General features: G+C 46.0%; 1 protein-coding gene across 1 annotated transcript in view; it reads left to right on the forward strand.

Annotated features, from left to right (window-relative positions):
* The window catches only part of Dnah8 (dynein axonemal heavy chain 8), a 238,386-nt gene that overhangs the window by 146,112 nt on the left and 70,497 nt on the right, over positions 1–21,777 (forward strand). Inside the window, exons 69-76 of the mRNA XM_052164217.1 lie at positions 466–637; positions 2,476–2,631; positions 6,097–6,252; positions 9,982–10,164; positions 13,833–13,938; positions 16,754–17,006; positions 17,615–17,805; positions 20,673–20,794. Coding sequence (XP_052020177.1) covers positions 466–637; positions 2,476–2,631; positions 6,097–6,252; positions 9,982–10,164; positions 13,833–13,938; positions 16,754–17,006; positions 17,615–17,805; positions 20,673–20,794 — 1,339 coding nt within the window. The remainder of the gene's footprint in view (positions 1–465; positions 638–2,475; positions 2,632–6,096; positions 6,253–9,981; positions 10,165–13,832; positions 13,939–16,753; positions 17,007–17,614; positions 17,806–20,672; positions 20,795–21,777) is intronic.

Consider the following 21,777-nt stretch of genomic DNA (forward strand, 5'->3'; position numbering starts at 1 on the left):
CTGGGATGACAAAACGATGTGGGAACAAGGTGGGCGTGACACCTGAGGAATGACAACCGGCATTGACTCGGCCTGTGTACAGGACCACGAGCGCCTGTGCGTTTGTGTGTGTGCGCGCACGCACGCGCACACACACACACACACACACACACACACACACGTTTCTGTATACATGACTATGCAGACGTATACAAAACACAAAGTCTTTGCCTAAGACAGGTTGTAGACAAGGCTTGCAATAGGAAGAAGGCATGGTCCACGCTTCAGGAAGGAGCCTGCTTGCATCTCTCAGACCCACCCGAGGATGACCCCGCCCACTCCTTTTGCACCTAGGGCTCTTCTTTGCAGTCTCTCCACTGTTCAGGGGCAAAGAGAGATTCTATCCCATGGCAAAGCAAGCCTGCACCCTGGCTTCTCCAGTGGCTCCCTCTGAAGAGACAGCATCTGCATTGTTTTTCTTCACAGACTCGTAGGCGATGTTCTGCTATGCACGGGCTTCCTCTCCTACCTCGGCCCCTTCAATCAGATATTTCGGAACTATTTGCTTAAAGACCAGTGGGAGTTAGAGTTGAAAGCGCGGAAAATCCCTTTCACCGAAAACCTGAATCTTATTGCGATGTTGGTGGACCCTCCTACAGTAAGTGTGACTCTTCCCGCAGTCTCAGAGTCTCTCTTGTTTCACTTCTTACCATGGACAAGAAGCCAAAGAGTGTCTGGTTTAATGGTCTGTAGTTGAAAACTTTATCTCCATTACTTAAGACAGCTTAATGGCTTTCTGTGATTTAAAATATTAATTGTTACATTTTCTTTCAAAGGGTTGAGGCAAAGGTCAGCACTGCCTAGGTATTATAGTATATTATGTATATAAATATAATATATATTATGTATTATATGTTATATATATATGAGGTATTTATGTATGCAAGTATATATTAAGCATTATGTTATATATGAGATGTATATGTGAATATAATATATATTGGTGATTATATATGCTATTTATATTAGGTTTTATAGTGTTTTAGTTTCTTTTCTTACTGCTATGACAAAATAATCTAAGGAAAAAAGGATTTGTTTTGGCCCTCAGCTTGAGGGTAAAGTCCTTCATTGGCAGGGGAAGCTAGGCGGTGGCTGGCGACAGTGCATCCGCAGTCAGGGAGCAGAGAGAGGAGGAGGATGCTAGTGTAGAGCTCACATTCTCCTTCTTAATCACTGGGGGACCCCGGGTCATTGGATGGATTCTGAGTGGGTCTTCCCTCCTCTGCAGAGTCTCTCAGAGGCCCTCACAGGCAGCCCAGAAGCCTGTCTCCCGGGTAACTACAAACCCAGTCAAACTCACACTTGAGATTGGCCACAGGGAACAGTGATTTCCTAACGTGGTCTGGTACTGATGGCCAGCGGCAAACCTGACTTGCTGGGATTTTGAGACCAATGTCGGCTTTTAACACAGTTTGCCAAGCTCCTGTGGCCACAAGTACTTCCCAAGCAGTTTGTATCCAAACTGAAGTGAATTGCAGTGTTGCAAGTAGGCGGCAGTTGCTGCATCCTGTCCTCTGGGAAGGCAAGGCTGTGGATTTCCCACGTTTGGTACTTAAAGGTTACAAAGTAGCCTCTGGCTCAAACAATGTTGCAGGGGGTGGATTACATATAGGAGATACATTGGGTCCCAAGGTGGGTCCAGATAGCACTCAGTCATCAGGGTCTTTGGAGGTGCTAGGGGATGATTCAACAAAGGTGGATTCTGGTTACTCTGTGGGATCTCTGGGGGATTTCATTGACCATGATGTAATCCCACTTAAATTTGGGGAAGGAAATCATCATATTTACCGTCGATGAACTCCTACTGGTGTATCTCAGCCAAAGTCTACCCAGCTGTCTCCCCAATTATCTTTGCATAAGCCTTGTAAGCAGAACCAGAGGCCAGGAAGAGGAGGAACACTGGGGGGCGGGGGGATGAGGGCTATCTTCTCTGACACTGGCTTACGTTCACAACCTCTTCTGTAAATACACACACACACACACACACACACACACACCACACACACACACACATACATCAGCATAAGAGGACAAACCCAGATTTATCCATTAGATCAATAGTAAGGACAAAGTTTCTGTTTTTAGTACCTACATGGGGAGGCTATCAGTCCCTGTATCTCCAGGTCTGGGGAAAATAACTCTCTCTTCCGGTATCTGTAAGCAGTACTCTTATGTGTACAAAACCATCCACCCACCCACCCATACACACATACATACATGGACAAATAAAAACTGTAGATGCTAAATATCAAAATTTGCTTTCTAATTCTGAACTTAATTAACATCACTTGGCTCATATTCACAGGTTGGTTTGGTTCTTTTCCTACCCCACATGGAAACACGTGTTTAAATGATTTCCATTTAACGTTATAAGCTCTCAATGACCAGCCATCACATTCCTGTTCTCTGAGTCCCCCTCCATTTCCTCCTCTTCAGATTGGCGAGTGGGGCCTGCAGGGACTCCCTGGAGATGACTTGTCAATTCAGAATGGCATTATTGTGACAAAGGCCACCAGATACCCTCTGCTCATCGATCCCCAGACTCAGGGTAAAACGTGGATTAAATCGAAGGAAAAAGAAAACGATTTGCAGGTATGTCTGATTTGGTGTGTATATAAACCAGAAGGTGCTCTCAAAGGCTCAGTAGACTCTGCCACCCACGAAGCTGTCTGTGCTGCTCCTGTAACAAATACTTGTGTTGCTGGAATTTCCAACGCTAATAAGCCCGTATACAAGATAAACAATGGGATATTATAATTATAAGCCATATGCCTAGGTTGGGCAGACCTAACACTGCACTAACTTACTCCCCAGCTGTAAGTCCCCTTGTTACTTGCGATTTCTCCTGGCCACATGGTTCTGGTCCATCGTGGCTTCCTCTTCATCCCCTCTCCGCCTCTCTCCACGCCATCCCCTCTCGAGCCTCCAGTCCCACCTTTCCCTTCCACTGCCCAATCACAGGCTCTGGCCCTTGATTGATGAGATAAAACAGGGAAGGTTCACAAGGCATCACCTGAGTACCAGATGGTCCCCTCTTCAGAGGCAACCCTTCTTGAAGAAGCAGTATTTAGCATTAGAATACAAGCAGCATCAGGCCAACCCATGACCTCCTTGAGTAGGCCATCTTATAAAGACAGAGGGTTTATTGTGACGTACAGTTTGCAAGATTTCAGTCCATTATTGGTTGAGTTGCTTTGAGCTGAGGCAGCACACAATGGCGGCAGTATATGGCAATACCGTTCGCCATGGCCAGAACGTAGAAGGGACTGAAGTGACACGGTGCTTCTGTTGCCTTTAAAGGTATAGCCTGGACCTAAATTCATCCCTCTAGCCTCTCCCTCTTTAGTATTCCCTGCATCTCCCAGTAGCTGCAAGCTGGGAAGGGAGTCTTTAACCAGCGGCCCTTTGGGAACATTCCAGACGTAAACTGTCACGTCACATTCCTCGCCAACATTTGCTCCTTTGGACTCTTGTGCATCGGCAATTTGGGGCAACGGCTCTGATGATGTCATTCCTTTCGTATTCTTTTTGTTTCTCTGTTAGTTTATTTCTAGGGTCTGGCTCTCTCGGATGCCAGGCTGGTCTCCAACTTAGCACGTAGGCAACGATGGCTTTGAACGTCTAACCCCCTTGGCCTCCACCTCCCTACTGTCTTCCCATTCCCGCTCTTGCCCACCCGTCTCTCTTCATCTCCCTGTCAGGACTACAGTGGCCAGCGATGAGCATGGCTTTTGTGCTGGACTAATGGAAAAGGTCCAGGAATAGTGTCCCCAAGGCTGGTTTCTGTCAGTCCTACCCAGGCCCGTGGCAGCACGTGACGCACCCATGTCCAGCATTTCCTGTACTGCCTCATACGGTGTACATTTTAAACTGGGGTTACGTGAGGCCAGGATGAGAACATTGCTGGCTCCTTCAGGGATCATGTTGCCACTGGTGTTTTCAGTCAATGATCAATACGGACCATTCCGTGCTTCTATGTCCCACTCCCAGAATTCCTCATGTCCCACAGTTTTAAGAAACTCACTAGTATGTTATTTACACAGTATGTGTGTGTGTATGCACTTGTGTGTACATACCTGCGTATGCCACAGTGTGCATATGGAGGCCAGAAGAGGTGTAAGAGCCAGTTCTTTCCCTCCACTATGGGGGTTCCGGGGACAGAACTCAGGTCGTCAGGCATGACAGTGACCTGAGTCATCTCCCTGGCCTCTTCTCTCTCCCTCCTCTATGCCCCTCTGTTTTGTTTTGAGATGGGGCCTGACTTTTCATAAATTTGGTTATTGTCTTAGTTAGGGTTTTACTGCTATAAACAGACACCATGACCAAGGACATTTAGTTGGGGTTGGCTTACAGGTTCAGAGGTTCAGTCCATTATCGTCAAGGTGGGAGCATGGCAGCATCCAGGCAGGCATGGTGCAGGAGGAGCTGAGAGTTCTACATCTTCATCTGAAGGCTGCTAGCAGAATACTGGTTTCCAGGCAGCTAGGATGAGGGTCTTAAAGCCCACACCCACAGTGACACACCTACTCCAATGAGGCCACACCTACTCCAACGAAGCCACACCTCCCAACAGTGCCCCTTCCTAGGCCATGCATATACAAACTAACACTGTTATATTATTTTTACTAATTAGAATATATTTTCCACCCTTCTGGTCTATCCACTTACATCTCACACAAAAGTCTTAATCAGTATTTGCCTTCAAAGCCTCTTCTATCCAATGCTTGCTTCATCAAGACTCTCCATGTCCCTAGTTATATGGCCCTCCTCCTTCCCAAGGCCTGTCTGCGGTTTGTTTGTAGTTCCGTCCTGGACTCGGTGTCTGACTTGAATTACTGCTCTTTGCACATTTCTCTCTTTTATTTCTGAGCCATAAACTTCCGTATAGTCAGGTTTATAGTTTTCTCCATGTTTATATTGCCTACACAGCTCTTACATAGTGTAGGCATTCCAATATTTATGGAATTTAAATGAATCCGTCAAAGTGCGCCATCGCTACCGGGGGAGGTCATCTGACCGCCTCAGTAGCCGTAGGTAAGGCGTACTGGCAGCATCACATACACATTCATGACCGAGCTCCGGTGAGCTAAGAAGGGGTCACCTCTGACCCCATGAAGAACTTCTATGAGAAGCCTAATGACAAAGGTGACATTTAAGACTGAATTATAGTCAGATTTTCTGCTGAGTTCTGGGAGGGACCTTTGGCTTCTCAGTATATCACTTATGACATTTTCATTCTATTGATTTTTAAATTTTTATTTTATTCGAGACAGAGTCTCTCTGTGTAACAGAGCCCTGGCTGTTCTGGACTCACTTTGTAGACCAGGCTGGCCTTGAACTCACAGAGATCTCTCTGCCTCTCCCTCCCAAGCACTGGGATTAAATGTGTGTGACACCACACCTGGCTCTGACATTATTTTCTGTAGACTTGTTTTAGCCTTGCTATGTGTACCCGTGTGCATCTGCATGTGGATATGTGCGTGTGAGTGCAGTACCTGTAGAGGACAAAAGGGAAGCAGACCTCTGGAGCTGGTGTTATAAGTGGTTGTAAACTGCCCAGTGTGTGTGTGTGTGTGTGTGTGTGTGTGTGTGTGTGTGTGTGTGCTGGGAACCGAACTCAGGTCTTCTAGAAGAGCAGCAAGATCTTCTAACCACTGAACCACACCCTGTCATTTTTATGAATATTTATTATCCCCTATTCATTTCAGAGGGGCCCGAAGAAGATAGAGCTATATCACAGCCCCTTGCTGTCTGTGAGTGATTCTAGTTAGACAGCTTTCGTAAGACGATTCCATGACATCTCTCATCTGCTGGGAGCTCTGGCGTTCCATCTCAGGGGGTTTCCTTCTTTTCTTCTGGGTCACATTCTTGCCTCAACAGTCAGGACTCCCCAAGTTTTAAGACTTAGTTTCTGCTTACTGCTTTTCTTTTATATTTTATATTTTTCACAACGCCCTTTCAATTCCCAGTCAGCCATCCAACAGACGACTTGCTTCCCACTTAGCAACTGGGGCGCTGTTGGGGACAGTTTTAGACTAAGGAGCTCTTTATCTTCAGGTGACATCTCTGAACCATAAGTATTTCCGCACACACCTGGAGGACAGCCTCTCGCTGGGTCGCCCCCTTCTCATCGAGGACATTCGAGAGGAGCTGGACCCGGCTCTGGACAACGTGCTGGAGAAGAACTTCATCAAATCGGGCACCGCTTTCAAGGTGAGGGGTTTGTGACAGAGGACAAGGGTGGCATCTCTTGGCCTTGGCACAGTGGTGGAGCCACTCTTTGGGGTGCTGATGTTTCGTACACTGGAAACCAGCATTCCCAGGCAACACTCACTGCTTCTTCCAGGTGGCTGCTTCTGCACACCAGAAACTTGCCCCATGCCTGCCCTCCCCCACAGTAGTAGCTATTAGCTTTACTTTAAAAACACATTTCATTTGACTCATGTACGTTTGTGTGGAGGTTATGTGTCTGCGAGTGCAGGTACCTGCAAAGACAAGGAGAGGGCCTCGACCCCCTGGAGTTGGATTTAAAGGCGGTGGGTGAGCTGCCAACACGTGGGTGCTGGGCCCTGAGCTTGGGTCCATTGCAAGAGCAGCCTTGCCCTTAACCCCTAAGCCAGCCCCCCAGCCCCAGTTTGGCTTTGCTTTGAGCGATTTATTCTTAATTGGAAAATAACCATCACAGGTGTTTATGGGATACAATGTATCATATGTGACTGAGTTGCTGAAAGAGTTCTTGAAAACTCACCTTTTAAGAGATACGTACAAATGAAACATATTGCTGGGTGCCATGCAGTTTTGATTTCTTTGATTTTATTTTATTTTTTAGTAATATATAAAACAATCTCCAGAAGAGCGGTATCCTTGTAAGAGCATTCAGTTGGTCGGAATGAGATAGGAAGCAGGTTTTTACCTTAATAACAATATAATAGTATTACACAGAAATTATGTGTTTGTGTGTGTGTGTGCCTATAATTTTAGCTATATGTTATAAAAATGGCTTTGCAAGCTAAATACACATACCTGGATCTCCTCACTGAAGAAAATAGCATTTTAATAAAGCCTATAGACATTGATTTGTCCATTTCTATCTTTACTAACTTTCAATCTAAACTCATTGACTTTCTAGAAGCAATGGGATTCTTTTCCCAATTGTTGATGATAACACAAATTGTTTTCAATATAAGTGTCTCCTTTTTTAATTGGTCTCATTCTCTCCTTTGAAGGTTCATTGGTTTTATTTCTTGATAAATGGCAGTGCTCTAACTTCGATTACTTCACTTCCAGTTTGCTAATTTCCTTACTATTAGGGAATGCGTGAAGAATGAGGGTTTTCTCCTTAAACACAGATTTACTTAGAGTATTTTCTTTACCATGTGACTTTTTAAAAAATCTTGCGCTCGCGCGCGTGTGTATATATATATATATATGTGTGCATGTGTTTATGTATGCTTGTGTGTATGTGTTTGTGTATATTTATGTGTTTTGTGTATATGTGTGTATGCATGTTTGTGCATATATGTGTTTATGTATGTTTTTGTGTATGTTTTGTGTATGTGTGTGTTTGTATATATATGTGCACGTGTATGTGTGTTTTGTGTGTTTATGTGTATGTTTGTGTGTATGTGTGTTTTCTATGTGTGTATGTGTATGTATGTGTTTGTGTGTATGTGTATGTGTACATGTATGTGTTTTGTGTTTATGTGTGTATGTTTGTGTCTGTGTGTGTCTGTGTGTGTCTGTGTGTATGTAGACTTGAGGCTGAGTGTGTATGCCTGAGGTGGTTGTTTGGACTCGTTCTCCATCAGCTCCCACTTGAGTCCTTGATGCAGAATTCACCCAATGCCTCTCCCCCTCTCCAGCCTGCTCCGGGGATCTCCTGTCCTTGCTTTCAGAGTCTGTAATTACAGTTACAGGTGGGTTGCCAGGCTTACCCAGAATCTTTCATGGGATCTGGGGATCCAGACTTAACTCATGCTTTTGTGACAAGCAATTTAACAGCTGAGGCATCTCCCCAACCCTGCAGCGTGAATTCTTTATTTGCCACTGTTTCAGTCTTTCAATGGAACATCGAGCACCAACGTAAGCTGGAGGGATGAATTTGATTTAATGGAAAAAATGAATAAAATGAACTCAATGTCCCCAGGAATTCTTTTTGTTTCCCCATGAGATTACAAAGTTGAAATTTCCTTTGCCAGAAAAGGGAGCTAAAAATACTGTCTTGATGATTTCTTTGGCCACTGTGGATTCACCCACAATTTGGAATCCCCATTAAAAGTATTTAGTTGACAGGAGCTGGAAAGGCTCAGCCGATAAGAGCCTATGCTGTTCTTCCAGGAGACCTGGGTTCAATTCCCAGGATTCACATGGCAGCTCACAACCGCCTGTAATTCCAGCACCAGGGAATCTAATCGCCTCTTCTGGTCTCTATGGCAACCAGACATACATGTGGCAAAAATACACATATGCAGGCAAAACACTCACACATACAAAATTTAAAAAAATTCAGTTGACAAATAGGGACTATATATACTTACAGAGTACCATGTGTTGTTTTGGTATTCATGTATAGTATATAATGTTGACCCTGATCAAATAAATAAAAATAAATAAATAATCCCTTCAATGCCCATCTTACTATAGACATCTGGAACATGATCACATAGGAACCAAAGTCTGTGCTCTTTGTCCAACCCTCTCCCCACTCCCACCCCTTACCCCAACCAGCACCAAATAACCTGTGTTGGATTCTTCACTTCTAAGAGCTCCACACTTTTAGATTCCACATCTGAGTATAAAATCACGTATAGTGTCTGTCCTCTCAGGCCTGGCTTGCTTTGTATACCACATTTACCCTGCCAAGGGAAGTTACAGAGCCTCCATTACTGAAGTCATTTAGATGACCCCCGGTACTCCATCTCAGTAATAGGAAGGCTCCCTCCCATGTAAGATCATGACCCATTAGAGATGTTAGTCATTTGAAGATGCTGTGGGTTCCACCTGTTTTTTTTAGAAAGTTAAATAGCCTACCAATAGCAGTGTTTAAAGTCAATGTTAAGTTTCTGGTAACTCTGCTGTCAGACATGTTGGAGATGTGACCATGGAATGCAGAAAAGAATATAATTCTAGAAACACAGCACAGTTCTTTGTTTCGTTGTAATTTCTTCCTCTAGGGGGCGGACGATAAGAGAATTGATGGGAGTTGTAAATTTCAAAGTCAGGCCTTAGATGTGTCCAGGTTTTCCTTTACTCCCTGCTGGCTTTGGATCCGTCTTTTATTTGATTTGCTTTGGACAAAGATGCTAAGAACATCTTCAGGCAGAGGCACCAATAAATCCGGATCACTCAAAATCAGACAGGCTTTGTTATTTAAGATCTGTAATACAGACAATTTCCCAACTCCTCCTTCCCGATTCATCCAGATGTCACAGCCTTGACCCCGGGGACACCCTCTCCTGTCTCAGACCCCCAATGCCCTCCCCATCTTTTAAGCTGGCTATTTTTTTTCTTTTAGGTTAGACAATGTAAAAATTAAGGTTAAAATTTAATTTTGGAATTTAATACCTATTTACATCCTTTCCGTTCCCTCTCCGTGTTCCAACTCCTGTGTCTGCTCCCACACTCTAAAACCCATGACTTCTTTTTCTTTAGTTATTCTTGTTTTACACACACACACACACACACACACCACGGAGATCATTTAGTGTTGCTTATGAGCATATGTGCTTGGGGCCGGCCCCCTTGGGATCAGATAACCTATCAGGAGCTTTGTCTCTGGAGAAGACACATTCTTCCTCTCTCGTCAGCCATGATTGATTTGCCTGTAGCCTTTCTAGTTTCTCCCATCTGTGTTGGTATGTCGTGAATTGGGGGCTGGTTGAGGTGCGGATCTTGTTTGGGCGACATTAAGCCGTTCCTTGCTTTTCATCCAACCTTGTGTAGGTGAAAGTGGGTGATAAGGAATGTGATATCATGGACTCGTTTAAACTTTACATCACCACGAAGTTACCAAACCCCGCCTTCACCCCTGAGATCAATGCCAAGACGTCCGTCATCGATTTCACTGTCACCATGAAGGGGCTGGAGAACCAGTTACTCAGGAGGGTCATTCTCACAGAGAAACAGGTAATCGCTCCCAAGGGAAAAACTTAAAATTAAATTAAAATGGCTCAGGAGAGGGCCAGTGAGATGGCTCCGCAGGTCAGGTGCTTGCAGCCAAGCCTGGGGACTTGAATCCAGTCCCTGGGGACCCCATGGTGGAAGGAGAGGGATAAATCTTAGGTTATCACACAGCCCCTCCAAAAAACAAATATATGAATGAATGAATAAATAAAATAGATTAGGATGTTGTAATAGCAAATTTGTAGAAAATATAAGTCCAAATCATACTTCCTCTTGTTAGCATAAGGAGATATTTCTTTCTCAGTGATAATTTGTTAGGAAATTATATGATTCAGTTATCCTCCATCCCCAGATACCTCACATAAACACACACACACACACAAACACACACACTTACACACTCATTTGCACAGATGCTTGCAAACACACATGCACACATTTGCACACATTCACACATGCACATCTGTGCACACACATACATGACTTTATGTTTCTGCCCTTCTGTCTTTGGGTGTATTGATCCAATATACTTCATTCCATAGTGCTGTGGAGACACCTGAAAAATTTAATAAAAAAAGCAATCCCAGAGAAAAAGAAAATTCCCCTGCACAGCCATTACCAACTGTTGGGACTTCAGATATTGCAGAGTAATAATGTAATGATAGAGGGAACAATACTTCAAGCGAAATTTCCATTGGAGGATGCAAACCAGTTGGGTGTAACGAAGGGCATTTGTGAATCCAAGAACACCTCAGGCCTGCAATACTTTAAAAGCTAGATATGATACCAGAGTAACTTTTAGGGTGTTCAGAAAACTCAATTTTATGCACAACATATATTTGCATATATTAACTGTATTTGCATAAAGCACCACTGAGTTCACACTTACTGTGATGTAGCTCATTTTAGTATTCAAGGGAAAGTCAAGGTGAGGGAGAATGAGGGCAGAGTGGCAACAGTGGGGGGCGGAAAGGTGAGAAAAAGGGGCAGACAGCAGGCCTCAAAGTGAGGAGAGGTATTCCAGAAGGCAGAGAGATGCGACACCCACTCTCCTTCATGAGAAAGATAGAGGGCACTGCAAACAAGCCCCCTCTTGTTTGGACAGGTGCGGGTGGCCTATTTTGAATGGGTTCTTGAGGCTGTAGCTCTCCTCTGAGGCTGTGCTATCCAAAGGTCTGTCCATTGCCCACATTCCCCTCTTTAACTTCCGCTCCTCCTCAAAGCCAGCCAGGCTTGCTGCAGAGCAGTAAAGACAGACTTCACAGGCACGCTGTCCCCTCCTGACGGCCTTGCTACAGAGCCTCCAGAGGCCAGAGGGACAGGGTCTCACTCAGTGACAACAACATGGATTTTCCAGTTTGCCGGGTCTCCGGGAAGCTCCTCAGGGCAAGCAAAGGTCCACCATACTGTGACGCATGATTTTCCCTATTGTATTAAAAAGGGACTGAGTGTGATTTCTGTTTGGGTTTTCCTATGCATGTGCCTCTGTGAGCATCTATGTACATATATATATATATAACACACATGTGAAGGCCAAAGACCTAAATCAAATGTCTTCCTCAGTTATTTCCTACATTATTTTTAAAAGGATTACATTTATTTATTTATTTATTTATTTATTTATTTATTTATTTAATGAGCCCACTGTTGCTGTCTTCAGACACACCAGAAGAGGGCACAGGCTCCCACAGCAAATGGTTGTGAGCCAACTCAGGACACCCCCCCTCCCCCCCCCTCCCCCGGAAGAACAGTCCATCACTGAATCTGCAGCTCACCAGTTAGGCTAGGCTGACCAGCTAGCAAGCCCCTGGACCCCTCCTGTCTCCCTACAGTCACAGGCTCGCTCTACCTTGCCCGATGCTTTATACTGCTGGGGAATCAGGACCTAAGTAAGTCCTCATGCCTGCACAGTGAGCACTCGCCAGCTCTCCCGTGTCTCCATCCCCAGGGATGGTCATTTCAGTGCAAACCATTCATAGTCTCCTGCAAGGGGATGGCCACACTCCTCACCACTCCCGCAAACCCTACAGCTCTGCACGAAGGAGGGCAGGGGTACTAGTCTGGTTTTGAGGACAGTCTATCCCATCTATCTCTGCCAGTAACTATTACTGGAATGCTACGCAGGGGTTCATCTTCCCCAGACATAACTAACAACAAGGGGTGTGAAGGAAAGTCAGCATGTGAGTCCTATCCTGCAGAGGCTCAAAGTTGGTGCTCTTAAGAATTAAAAGCATGGGCTGGAGAGATGGGTCAATAGTTAAGAGCACCAACTGCTCTTCTGGAGGTCCTGAGTTCAATTCCCAGCCATCACATGGTAGCTCACAACCATCTGTAATGAGATCTGATGTCCTCTTCTGTGTGTCTGAAGACAGCTACAATATATTCATAGACATAAAATAAATAAACCTTTATAAAAAATGAATTAAAAGTACTGGCAAGCTCCTGCCAGTTAGACACCAAATTCTGGATGAAAATAATATTCAGGCAGACAGATTCAAGCCCCTGCAGACATTTGACTCAAGGCTGGGCTGGGGCTTTTGATCACCTCTTTGCTTCTGTAAGACTTCTCAAATTAACGGGGTTTCCAAAGCTGCTCTTAGAAAGGAATGTTCTCGTTAGCAGCCTTGAAATATAACCCTAAATGCGAACTGTGATTCTGCATACAGATGGGAAAAACTGCACTAAAGAGAATCATAGAGGGACGGGGATTCGGCTCAGTCGGTAGAGCCCTTCCCAGCGTGCACAGACCCCGTAAGTCCACTGTATCAACAGCACGTGCGAGCACAAGCCTGTAATCCCTGCACGAGGGAGGTGGGAGTGGAAGGGTTCGAGGTTCAAGGTCATCCTCAGCTTCATTGTGAGTTTGAGGCTAGCCTGGGCTACATGAAGATTCCTCTGTCAAGAGCAAAATCACACACACACACACACACACACACACACACACACACAGTTAAAATTTTTTCTCATTTGGACTCCATCAATGTCATATTTCAAGGAGGTGGGCTCAGGGAGGTGGCTCATGAGTTAAAGGACTTGGAGAGTTCAGATGCCTAGAGAGGCAGGATTGGTCCAGCTGCCCACCTGATGGGTAGCCAAGGTAGCTGTATCTGTGACCTCTGGTCTAATGAGAAACTTTGCTTCAGGGATTAAAGTGGGAGATCAGGATGATTCCAACCATCAACCTTGCATGTATGCATGCATGCACCCTACACATGTGAGCCCCAACACACGCAAAACCACCCCTTCACATATGTGAAAAAAAAAAACGAGTAAGGAAGATGAATGATTATTAAGATGATGTTCCACTCTAGACCCTACAAGAATGTTCCACCATGTCTAAACATCCTGGGCTTGAAGAGTGGACCGTGACTCTGCAGGGCAGCATCCTGGTTCTCAGGACAAAGCGTCTCTGGGGATCTGAACCTGGGTCCTCACGATCACACGTCGGGCACTCTCCTGAGCTATGAAATGGCAGTGCCGGTGGGCATGATTTTATTGATTATCCAGAGAAACATAAATATATAAATAGTTTTGACCAATGATGATGATTTCGTCCACCATTTCGTTCAGACCTCTGAAGTTGCCCATAAAGCACCAGGGAGCCCGATTCCCCAGAAGGAAGCGTGGGTAACTCGGGTTCTCAGATTCTTTTGCTTGTGTCTTGATGACAGGAGCTGGAGTCGGAGAGGGTTAAACTTCTGGAGGACGTGACCTTCAATAAGCGCAAGATGAAGGAGCTGGAGGACAACCTGCTGTATAAACTGAGCGCCACCAAAGGTACCGCACCGTTGAGAGGCAACTAAGCCGCCACACCCAGGGAAGGAGCTCTTAGAGCCTTCCAGTGCCACCGTGACCACAGATGAGAGGCAGCAGCCAACTCTCACAAATGAAAAAGCAAGCAGGGTGGCCTCCACATAGACATTAAGGCCACATCTCAGAGCATCTGATGTCTGAATTAGCAACCAGAGCCAGCCAGATGAGACTAGGAGCATCTTGTTGATAGAATCATTCTCTCCCGAGGCAAAGACAGGCTCCCGAGCAGAGCCTCGCAGCTCCTGGTGGCCTCATTTGCTTGCCTAAAAGACGCTCATGTGTCCCTTCTTTTTTATTTTTATTTTATTTTTATCGATCAGTCAGCCCTTCATTTAGCACCCAAAGGAAGCTTTCATGATGGGTCACGTACAGTGCAGGCCTGTGTGTCAGGAAACCGTGGCTACCCAAGGGCCCGGCTCATCTCAAATGATTCCCACTTAGAAGTCAAGGTTAGCGTCTCCTCTGCATAGACAGACTCACACACACCCCAGTTTGAGGAGGTACCCTCTCTATAATACACTGAAGAAAACACATTTTCTGTGTAGACCTGTAATCCCAACATTTGGGAGGTTGTGGCAGGAGGATCTCTGATGGTAGTTGGGCCTCAGAAAGCCCCGGGTCATTCTGGGCAGCATAACAAGATCTTGGCTCGAAACAGACAGACAGACAACCCCAAAATATTTATGAAAAGAAAATCAGCAAACAGGTCAGCATTTTTATAGACAAATCGCAGCAGCCTAATTAAACCCCACCACATGCTTGGAATTTATTTATGAATCTATTCTGCTGTTACTTCAAACCCCTGGATCAGAAGAAGACAAAGCCTTGCTCTCCTATAATGGTAATGCCATTAGAATGCACACAAGGCCAGGTGGAGGGGCACACACACACACACCTGTAACCTTGGCTACATAGGAGGCCAGGGCACTGGGATGGAGAATGTGAGACCAGCGTGGGCTGTATTAGTGAGCTCTTGTCTCAAAACTTCAAAAGGGAGCTGTGATTGTAGCTATGGTATAGCATGGCCCAAACACATGTTCCATCCATCCATCCATCCATCCATCCATTACATACATACATACATACATACATACATACATACATACTTTGAACTTGGTGAAAAGCATGCCGACTTTGCTTTTGCTGGTGAAGTTGTGTGTCTTGATGCAGTGACTTCTGCTTACTCTGAATGTCACCAAGTTGAGTGGCGGCCTGGTTCCCTAGCCTAAGACTGTTCCGGATCAAGGCCTCCCAGCTGTAAGGGTAATGACAGTTGGACTCTGACATTAGACATGGCGTGTTAGCCCAAATCGCTCAGTATTTCTAGATGACTACCAGCCTTGCAGAGATCCCATGTCTGGAAGTGCTGCTCTTGCAGACACAGGCTTGTGAACTCAGCATGCCACGGATGTGCGTCTGCGTCTTAAAATAGAATTGGTTGTGATAAACACATTACTTCTACTAAAAAACAATAGTGAAAAAAAAACCCCTGGAAGCTAGACAGCCTTTTCCTGGCAAGACATTTCTACTGTATCCTGGTTGATCAGTGTCAGATATGTGACCTAGGTCATCTCTAACAAGGGCTTTCACTTGAGAAGCAGGGAGAAAACTAGTTCTTCAGCCTAGGTGCAGCACCTGCATCTTTATAGCCTGGGGCACAGGAAGCAAGGCCTGCAGATCTTAGGGAGGGTTGCCAAGGTGATAATGGGGGTGAGAGCCTCTCTCACAGGTGATGTTGGCACCACTGGTCATTGTCTTAAAACATTTGATTTTAATTAACTAATCTTTTTTTTAAAGATTTATTTATTATATGTAAGTATACTGTATATCTTCAAACATCCCAGAAGAAGGCATCAGATCTTATAACAGATGGTTGTGAGCCACCATGTGGTTGCTGGGATTTGAACTCAGGACCTTCGGAAGAGCGGTGAGTGCTCTTAACTGCTGAGCCATCTCTCTAGGCCCGTCATAAAATATTTGAACCTATTGGGCAGGGGCGACGGCTCAGTCTGCAATGAGCTTGCCTTGCCAAGAAAGAGGCTTGATCAGAGTTGGGTCTACCAGAATCCATATTGGCTTCAGAAAGCCAGTCTTGGAGGCACATGTGGGTAACTTCAGAGTTGGGATGCCGACCCTAGCAGAGGATCACTGACCAGCTCGCCTAGCCTATTTGGCAAGTCTCAGGCCAAGTGAGAGACCCTGACTCAACAAATAAGGGGGTGGGAGGCAGGCCCTGAGTGACTACACCTAAGGTTGTCATGTACCACATGAAGGAAAACAGCACACACACACACACACACACACACACACCCCAAAAACCTGTCTTTTCTGTGGGTTTTCAGGTAGAGTCAGGGATGAAGAGCCTTCAGTAGGAATGTTTAGAAAGATTCAGACACTGGTGGTAGTTTTAATTCAGGAACCCTTTGGTATGTTAAGTTCTTCTACCTGGGGCTGGTGAGATGGCTCAGTGGTTAAGAACACTGACTGTTCTTCCTAAGGTCCTGAGTTCAAATCCCAGCAACCACATGGTGGCTCACAACCATCTGTAAATGAGATCTGATGCCCTCTTCTGGTGTGTCTTAAGACAGCTACAGTGCACTTACATATAATAAATAAATCTTTAAAAAAACAAAACAAAACAACAACAACAACAACAAAAAGGTTCTTCTACTTGCCTGTGGTCTCTGGGAGAGTCAGGTTAGAAGCCAATGGTGTTGTGTCTGAACCGACGCCAGCATCTCCTCACTGTACCTGCTATTTTGCTGTCTTTGGCTTTCAGGTTCCCTGGTGGACGACGAGTCTCTCATTGGGGTCCTGCGCATCACCAAACAGACAGCGGCGGAAGTGAGCGAAAAGCTTCACGTGGCCGCAGAAACGGAGATCAAGATCAACACAGCTCAGGAGGAGTTCCGGCCCGCAGCCACCCGTGGCAGCATCCTTTACTTCCTTATCACAGAGATGAGCATGGTCAACATCATGTACCAAACCTCACTGGCCCAGTTCTTGAAGCTATTTGACCAGTCCATGGCCAGGCAAGCCCTCCCACCTTCCTCTCATTCGTTTCCAAAATGGTAACCTAAAGGTTTCTGTGAAGCTGGGGACATGGCTCGGTCTATAGGGTCTCTGCCATGGAAGCACGAAGACTTGAGTTCAGAGGCTCAGCACCCGTGCCAAAGACCTGGGCGTGGCAGCATTGTAAGCCCATTGCTTGGAAATAGGAACAGATACATCAGTGGCGCTCCCTATTGGTCAGCCAGTGTAGCCAATCGGAGAGCTCCAAGTCCAGTGAGCGACTCAAAAAAGAAGGTGGGAGCTAGAGAGGTTGGCTCCGTGGTTAAGAGCACACACTGTTCTTACCAGGACTGGAATTTGGTTTCCAGCACTCATGTCGGGTGGCTTGCAACGAACTGCTTATGTAACTCCAGCTTTAGGTGATATGGTACCCTCTTCTGGCCTCCATGGGTAACTGCATGCGGCACATGTTTCTGTGTGTGCCTGTGTTGCTGCTAGCATGGGGGCTGGGGCACATGCACACACACACACACACACACACACACACACACACACACACCTTGTTATTTCTAGTCTTTAAGATTTTTTTTCTTTCTTAAATCTCTTTGATTTTAAAACCAAACTTTAGATCTGAAAAGTCTCCGCTTCCTCAAAAAAGAATTACAAACATCATCGAGTACCTGACCTACGAGGTCTTCACCTACTCGGTGAGAGGCCTGTATGAAAACCACAAATTCCTCTTCGTTCTCCTCATGACACTCAAGATCGATCTCCAGAGAGGGACAGTGAAGCACAAAGAATTTCAGGCTCTGATTAAAGGTAAGAGGCTTGGATCGTGGCTGGGAGGAGGGCATTGACACTGATGGGGTCTTTGATGTTCTCTGATGCTGGTGTCAGGGATGTAGGAGGGAGAGAGCGTGGTACCCTAATGAAAGCAATATTACTCTCTTAGTCCCTCCCTCCCTGCTCTGCCTTTTCTTTCAATTTCTATTAACATAGTTCTGCTTACCAAGAATTTGGGCTTCTCCTAACTGTGTTTTTAGTTATATTGCTGTGTTTGTTTTTTTCCATTGTTACCTATGCTTAGGGGACCTGTTGTCAAGGTGAGGATAAGCTGGTGGTGAGCTGCACCCCCTCCCCCTCTCTCTTTCCTATTCAGGATCTCATTGTACAGCTGAGGCTGGCTCAGAATTTGATACACACCCCCAAAATAATTTTTTAACTTCACCAAAATTCAGATGGGAGCTACCCCACCCTCCGCAGAGGCTGCATTGCTCACTCTTGGAGTGGGGCAGCTCAGTGAATGGTCCCAAGGCGGGGTAAGGGGTGTGGTATTGTGGAAATGAGGGCAGGCTGGCACACAGCGGAGACCTGGGTTCCAACAAGGCGCTGCAGAGCAGAGGAACTTCCTGCTGGAAACTGGAGCTGCAGCCTAGGATCCTGCTGCTCATATAGGGCTCATGAAACTATGAGGGTCCAGGGACACAGCCTGTGACAGAGACACATGCAGATCTGAGACACACTCCTTTTTAGACAAAAGTCCGTGCCTTCCCTTGTCTCCCCAGTAAAGACCTTCAGTCGGACCAGAGCTATTTGCCCAAAGGAAACAGACTTCTTTGAGGGAAGGGTTGTGAGTGAGAGGCATCAGAGACACATAGGGCAGGGTTTTCCAGAGAGGGGTTTCCTTACAGGAGAATAAAGATGGGCACTCACCTGGGCTGCGGTGGGAGCATATCTGTGACCCCATTTCATCAAACTGGGGAGCCAGATTGCACAGGGCCAGCACAGGTAGCAAGGGGACTTTGGATTCAATTCAGTTGGCAGCAGGGAGCCGTTGAGTGTTTTATGGGCAGGGATAAGGCATGAGCAAAGCAGTGCTTTAGGAAGATTAATTTGAAATTGCATGACAGGTTGATTGACAGAGCTACAATGGGTTCAGCAGAAAAGGAAGATATTTTCCGAACAAAGCCACTTTATTATATAGTCTGTTTTAGTTTCGAACTGGCTTACATTTTGATGGAATTATTTTTTAAAGGATAGCAGGGCTTATTTTTTTTAATGCTTTTTTATAGAGCTAACAAATAGACTCTCTTATGTCACGGACATTTTTTTAATCTTTGTGCACTCAATACTCAAGGGAGAAGAGCTGGTGTCTATGGTCACAGCAGTGTTTGATTTCCCAGGAGGGAGGTTCTTACTTATCAATTACTTCTTGTCTGCAGCATTTGCAAGGCGCCTTGGACTTTCTTCTTCAGCTGAGGGTGTCAGAGCACTCTGAAAAATGAAATGGATACCAGGTGCAAACCTGCACTAAGGAACAACTGATGGCCCTGTTTCCTTGCCGGTTTATTCTAGAAAGATATTACCTTTGTTTTGCTATAGGTCCCCTGGGGTGCTGCTGGGAAAGACCCGAATCTTAGGAGGATACAAATTAAATGTCACAATAACCGCTAATGATGGTGTAGCTCTTACTCATCTCACAGCGACCACCTGGTAGAGTCTGTTACTCTGTTACTCTGACCTGACAGAGGAGAAACCGGTGACTGAGGAACTATAGAGCAGAACAGTCAGGATGTTTTGGGAGGAATCCTCCTGTAATTATTTCTCCTTGCTTCACAAATTCATGCACTCCTACAGAGGATAAGATATCTTCCTCTGATGTCTCTAAAGCTTTGGACCCATGGAGATGGAGACAATCAGACAAAAAAGGGGTGTGGGTGTGGTTGGGAATCAGCCTCTGCTCTCCCAGGATTAACCCTTTCATTTGTAGTAGTTTTGTGTGAGCAAGCCTTCCTCTTACATGCAGTTTCAGTGTCAGGAAGGAAAGGGAGGTTTATGTGATATTTTGAGGGTGTCAGAGCTCTCCAGAGCCACAGACTGCCTAAGTCTATTTAGTGGTGCAAAGGGGTCTGTGTAAACTTTTTTTAAATGCAATACTTCAATTTACAATTTTCAATTTACAGCTTCTTGGGAAGCTGCTAAGTGGGAGAATAAAGACCTGAGCCCTCCCCCACCCCTATATCTTTTTGCTGGTCTGCATTATTTCTATGTGAAAGGGAGGCGTTTGAACCGAGTTCTTAAGAAGGGCCGTGAAGTTAGGGATGGCTCAGCGGTTAAGAACACTTTCTGCTCTTGCAGACGAGCAGAGTTCAGTTCCAAGCAGCCTTGTTGGGTAGCTCAGGACTGCCTGTAATTCCAGCTCCAGGGGATCTGATGTTCCTGAGACCTCTGTGAGAAGTTGCACACATGTGCAGCACAGTCACACACATGCACATGCGCACATAAATAATAGTGGACCTGCAGTTATGACACAGTGTGATACAGATCTTTCAACACTGTAAATAAAATCCTATATTTTGCTTAAGAATGCCCATCTTGCATGTGCCCTGACAGTAAGGTTGAACCCAGTTCACATTCGGTTTAGTCTTCCTGATGTGTAAGGTGGCCTCGCTTACACCTTCTCCACAGTGCCTGGATCCTGTGGGTGTGTGGAGGACACTCTGTAAGTATTGGATGGACGGATGGATGGACGGATGGATGAATGAATGACTGGAACATAACACCACTAAAAAGAAACATAACTCCGAAACTCCTCTCCCTTCCACTCCCCTTCTCTTCCCTCCTTCCGTGTGTCTGGTGTGATTGATGCATCTGACATGATAGGTCTGTCTTGCATGTCTCCCCAGGCGGAGCAGCCCTGGACCTGAAGGCGTGTCCCCCCAAGCCCTTCCGCTGGATCCTGGACATGACGTGGCTGAACCTCGTGGAGCTCAGTAAACTCCCCCAGTTTGCCGAAATCATGAACCAGGTAAAAGAGGAAAGGATGGATAAAGCCACGGGTCTGCAGATCAGAACACACCTGGGGGGGGGTTCTACCCCCAAAGGAGCCACAAATGACAAGACAGATTTGGATGGGTGTGGTGGTATGTGCCTGTCGTCCCGGCTCCGGGGAGACTGAGGCAGGGGAACCAGGAGCTCAATGAGGTCTTGTCTTAAAAGCAGCCGCGGAGGTTAAAGCAAGAGAGTGGCTGGGAGGTGGCAGTGGATGGACAGACTTCAAAGGGAGTGTTTCATAGGCACCAGGAGCAGGCTTCCCTCCTGTGCTGTGGGCAAGGCTCTTTGTGTGCACACACAGATGTGCACGCATGTGTGGGGCACATGCTTGCAGAAGCCGGATGTCAGTCAACCTTGGGCACCATTCCTCAGGCTCCATCCATTTTACTCACCGAGTAGGCTAGGCTGCCCGCCCAGTGGGTCCCAGGCATCAGCCTGTGTCTACTTCCCCAGGGGTCCTCGTGGATAGCACGGCGGGTGCTTCACCAGCTCAGACACGCCCTGCAGCCCATCCCCCTCCAGCCCCAAGAGTCCATCTTCTATTCCTGCTTGAGTAACATCTTAGAAGTTACTAGGCGTGTGGACCCCTCCGTCACAGCAATGTATTTCTGTTTCACTTTCTGCCTATGATTAGGTCACTGCTCCAAGTGTGAGTTTGAGTCTAATCAAGAGGATAGTGTACTTTTAAAAATATATATTAGCTTAGTGGCACAAACAAATAACTTGCAGAGTTGCCCCTGTGGCTAGAGCTCTTGTCACGTAAGCAAGAAATCTAGAGTTCAGAAACCCAGGTAAACGTCCGGTGTGCCTCAGAAGAAGCTGTCTATGAACCGCTGCAGTCTTAGAACCGGGGCAGTTTGGAAGGCTTCAGAACCCCTCCCCCATCCCACCCACATTGCCCCAGGGACAAGGCTGATACAATTGAACTCAAGAGCTACTGTTTGGTTAGTCACACGC

Source organism: Apodemus sylvaticus, chromosome 19 (assembly GCF_947179515.1).
Source record: "Apodemus sylvaticus chromosome 19, mApoSyl1.1, whole genome shotgun sequence".
Taxonomy (NCBI): Eukaryota; Metazoa; Chordata; class Mammalia; order Rodentia; family Muridae; genus Apodemus; species Apodemus sylvaticus.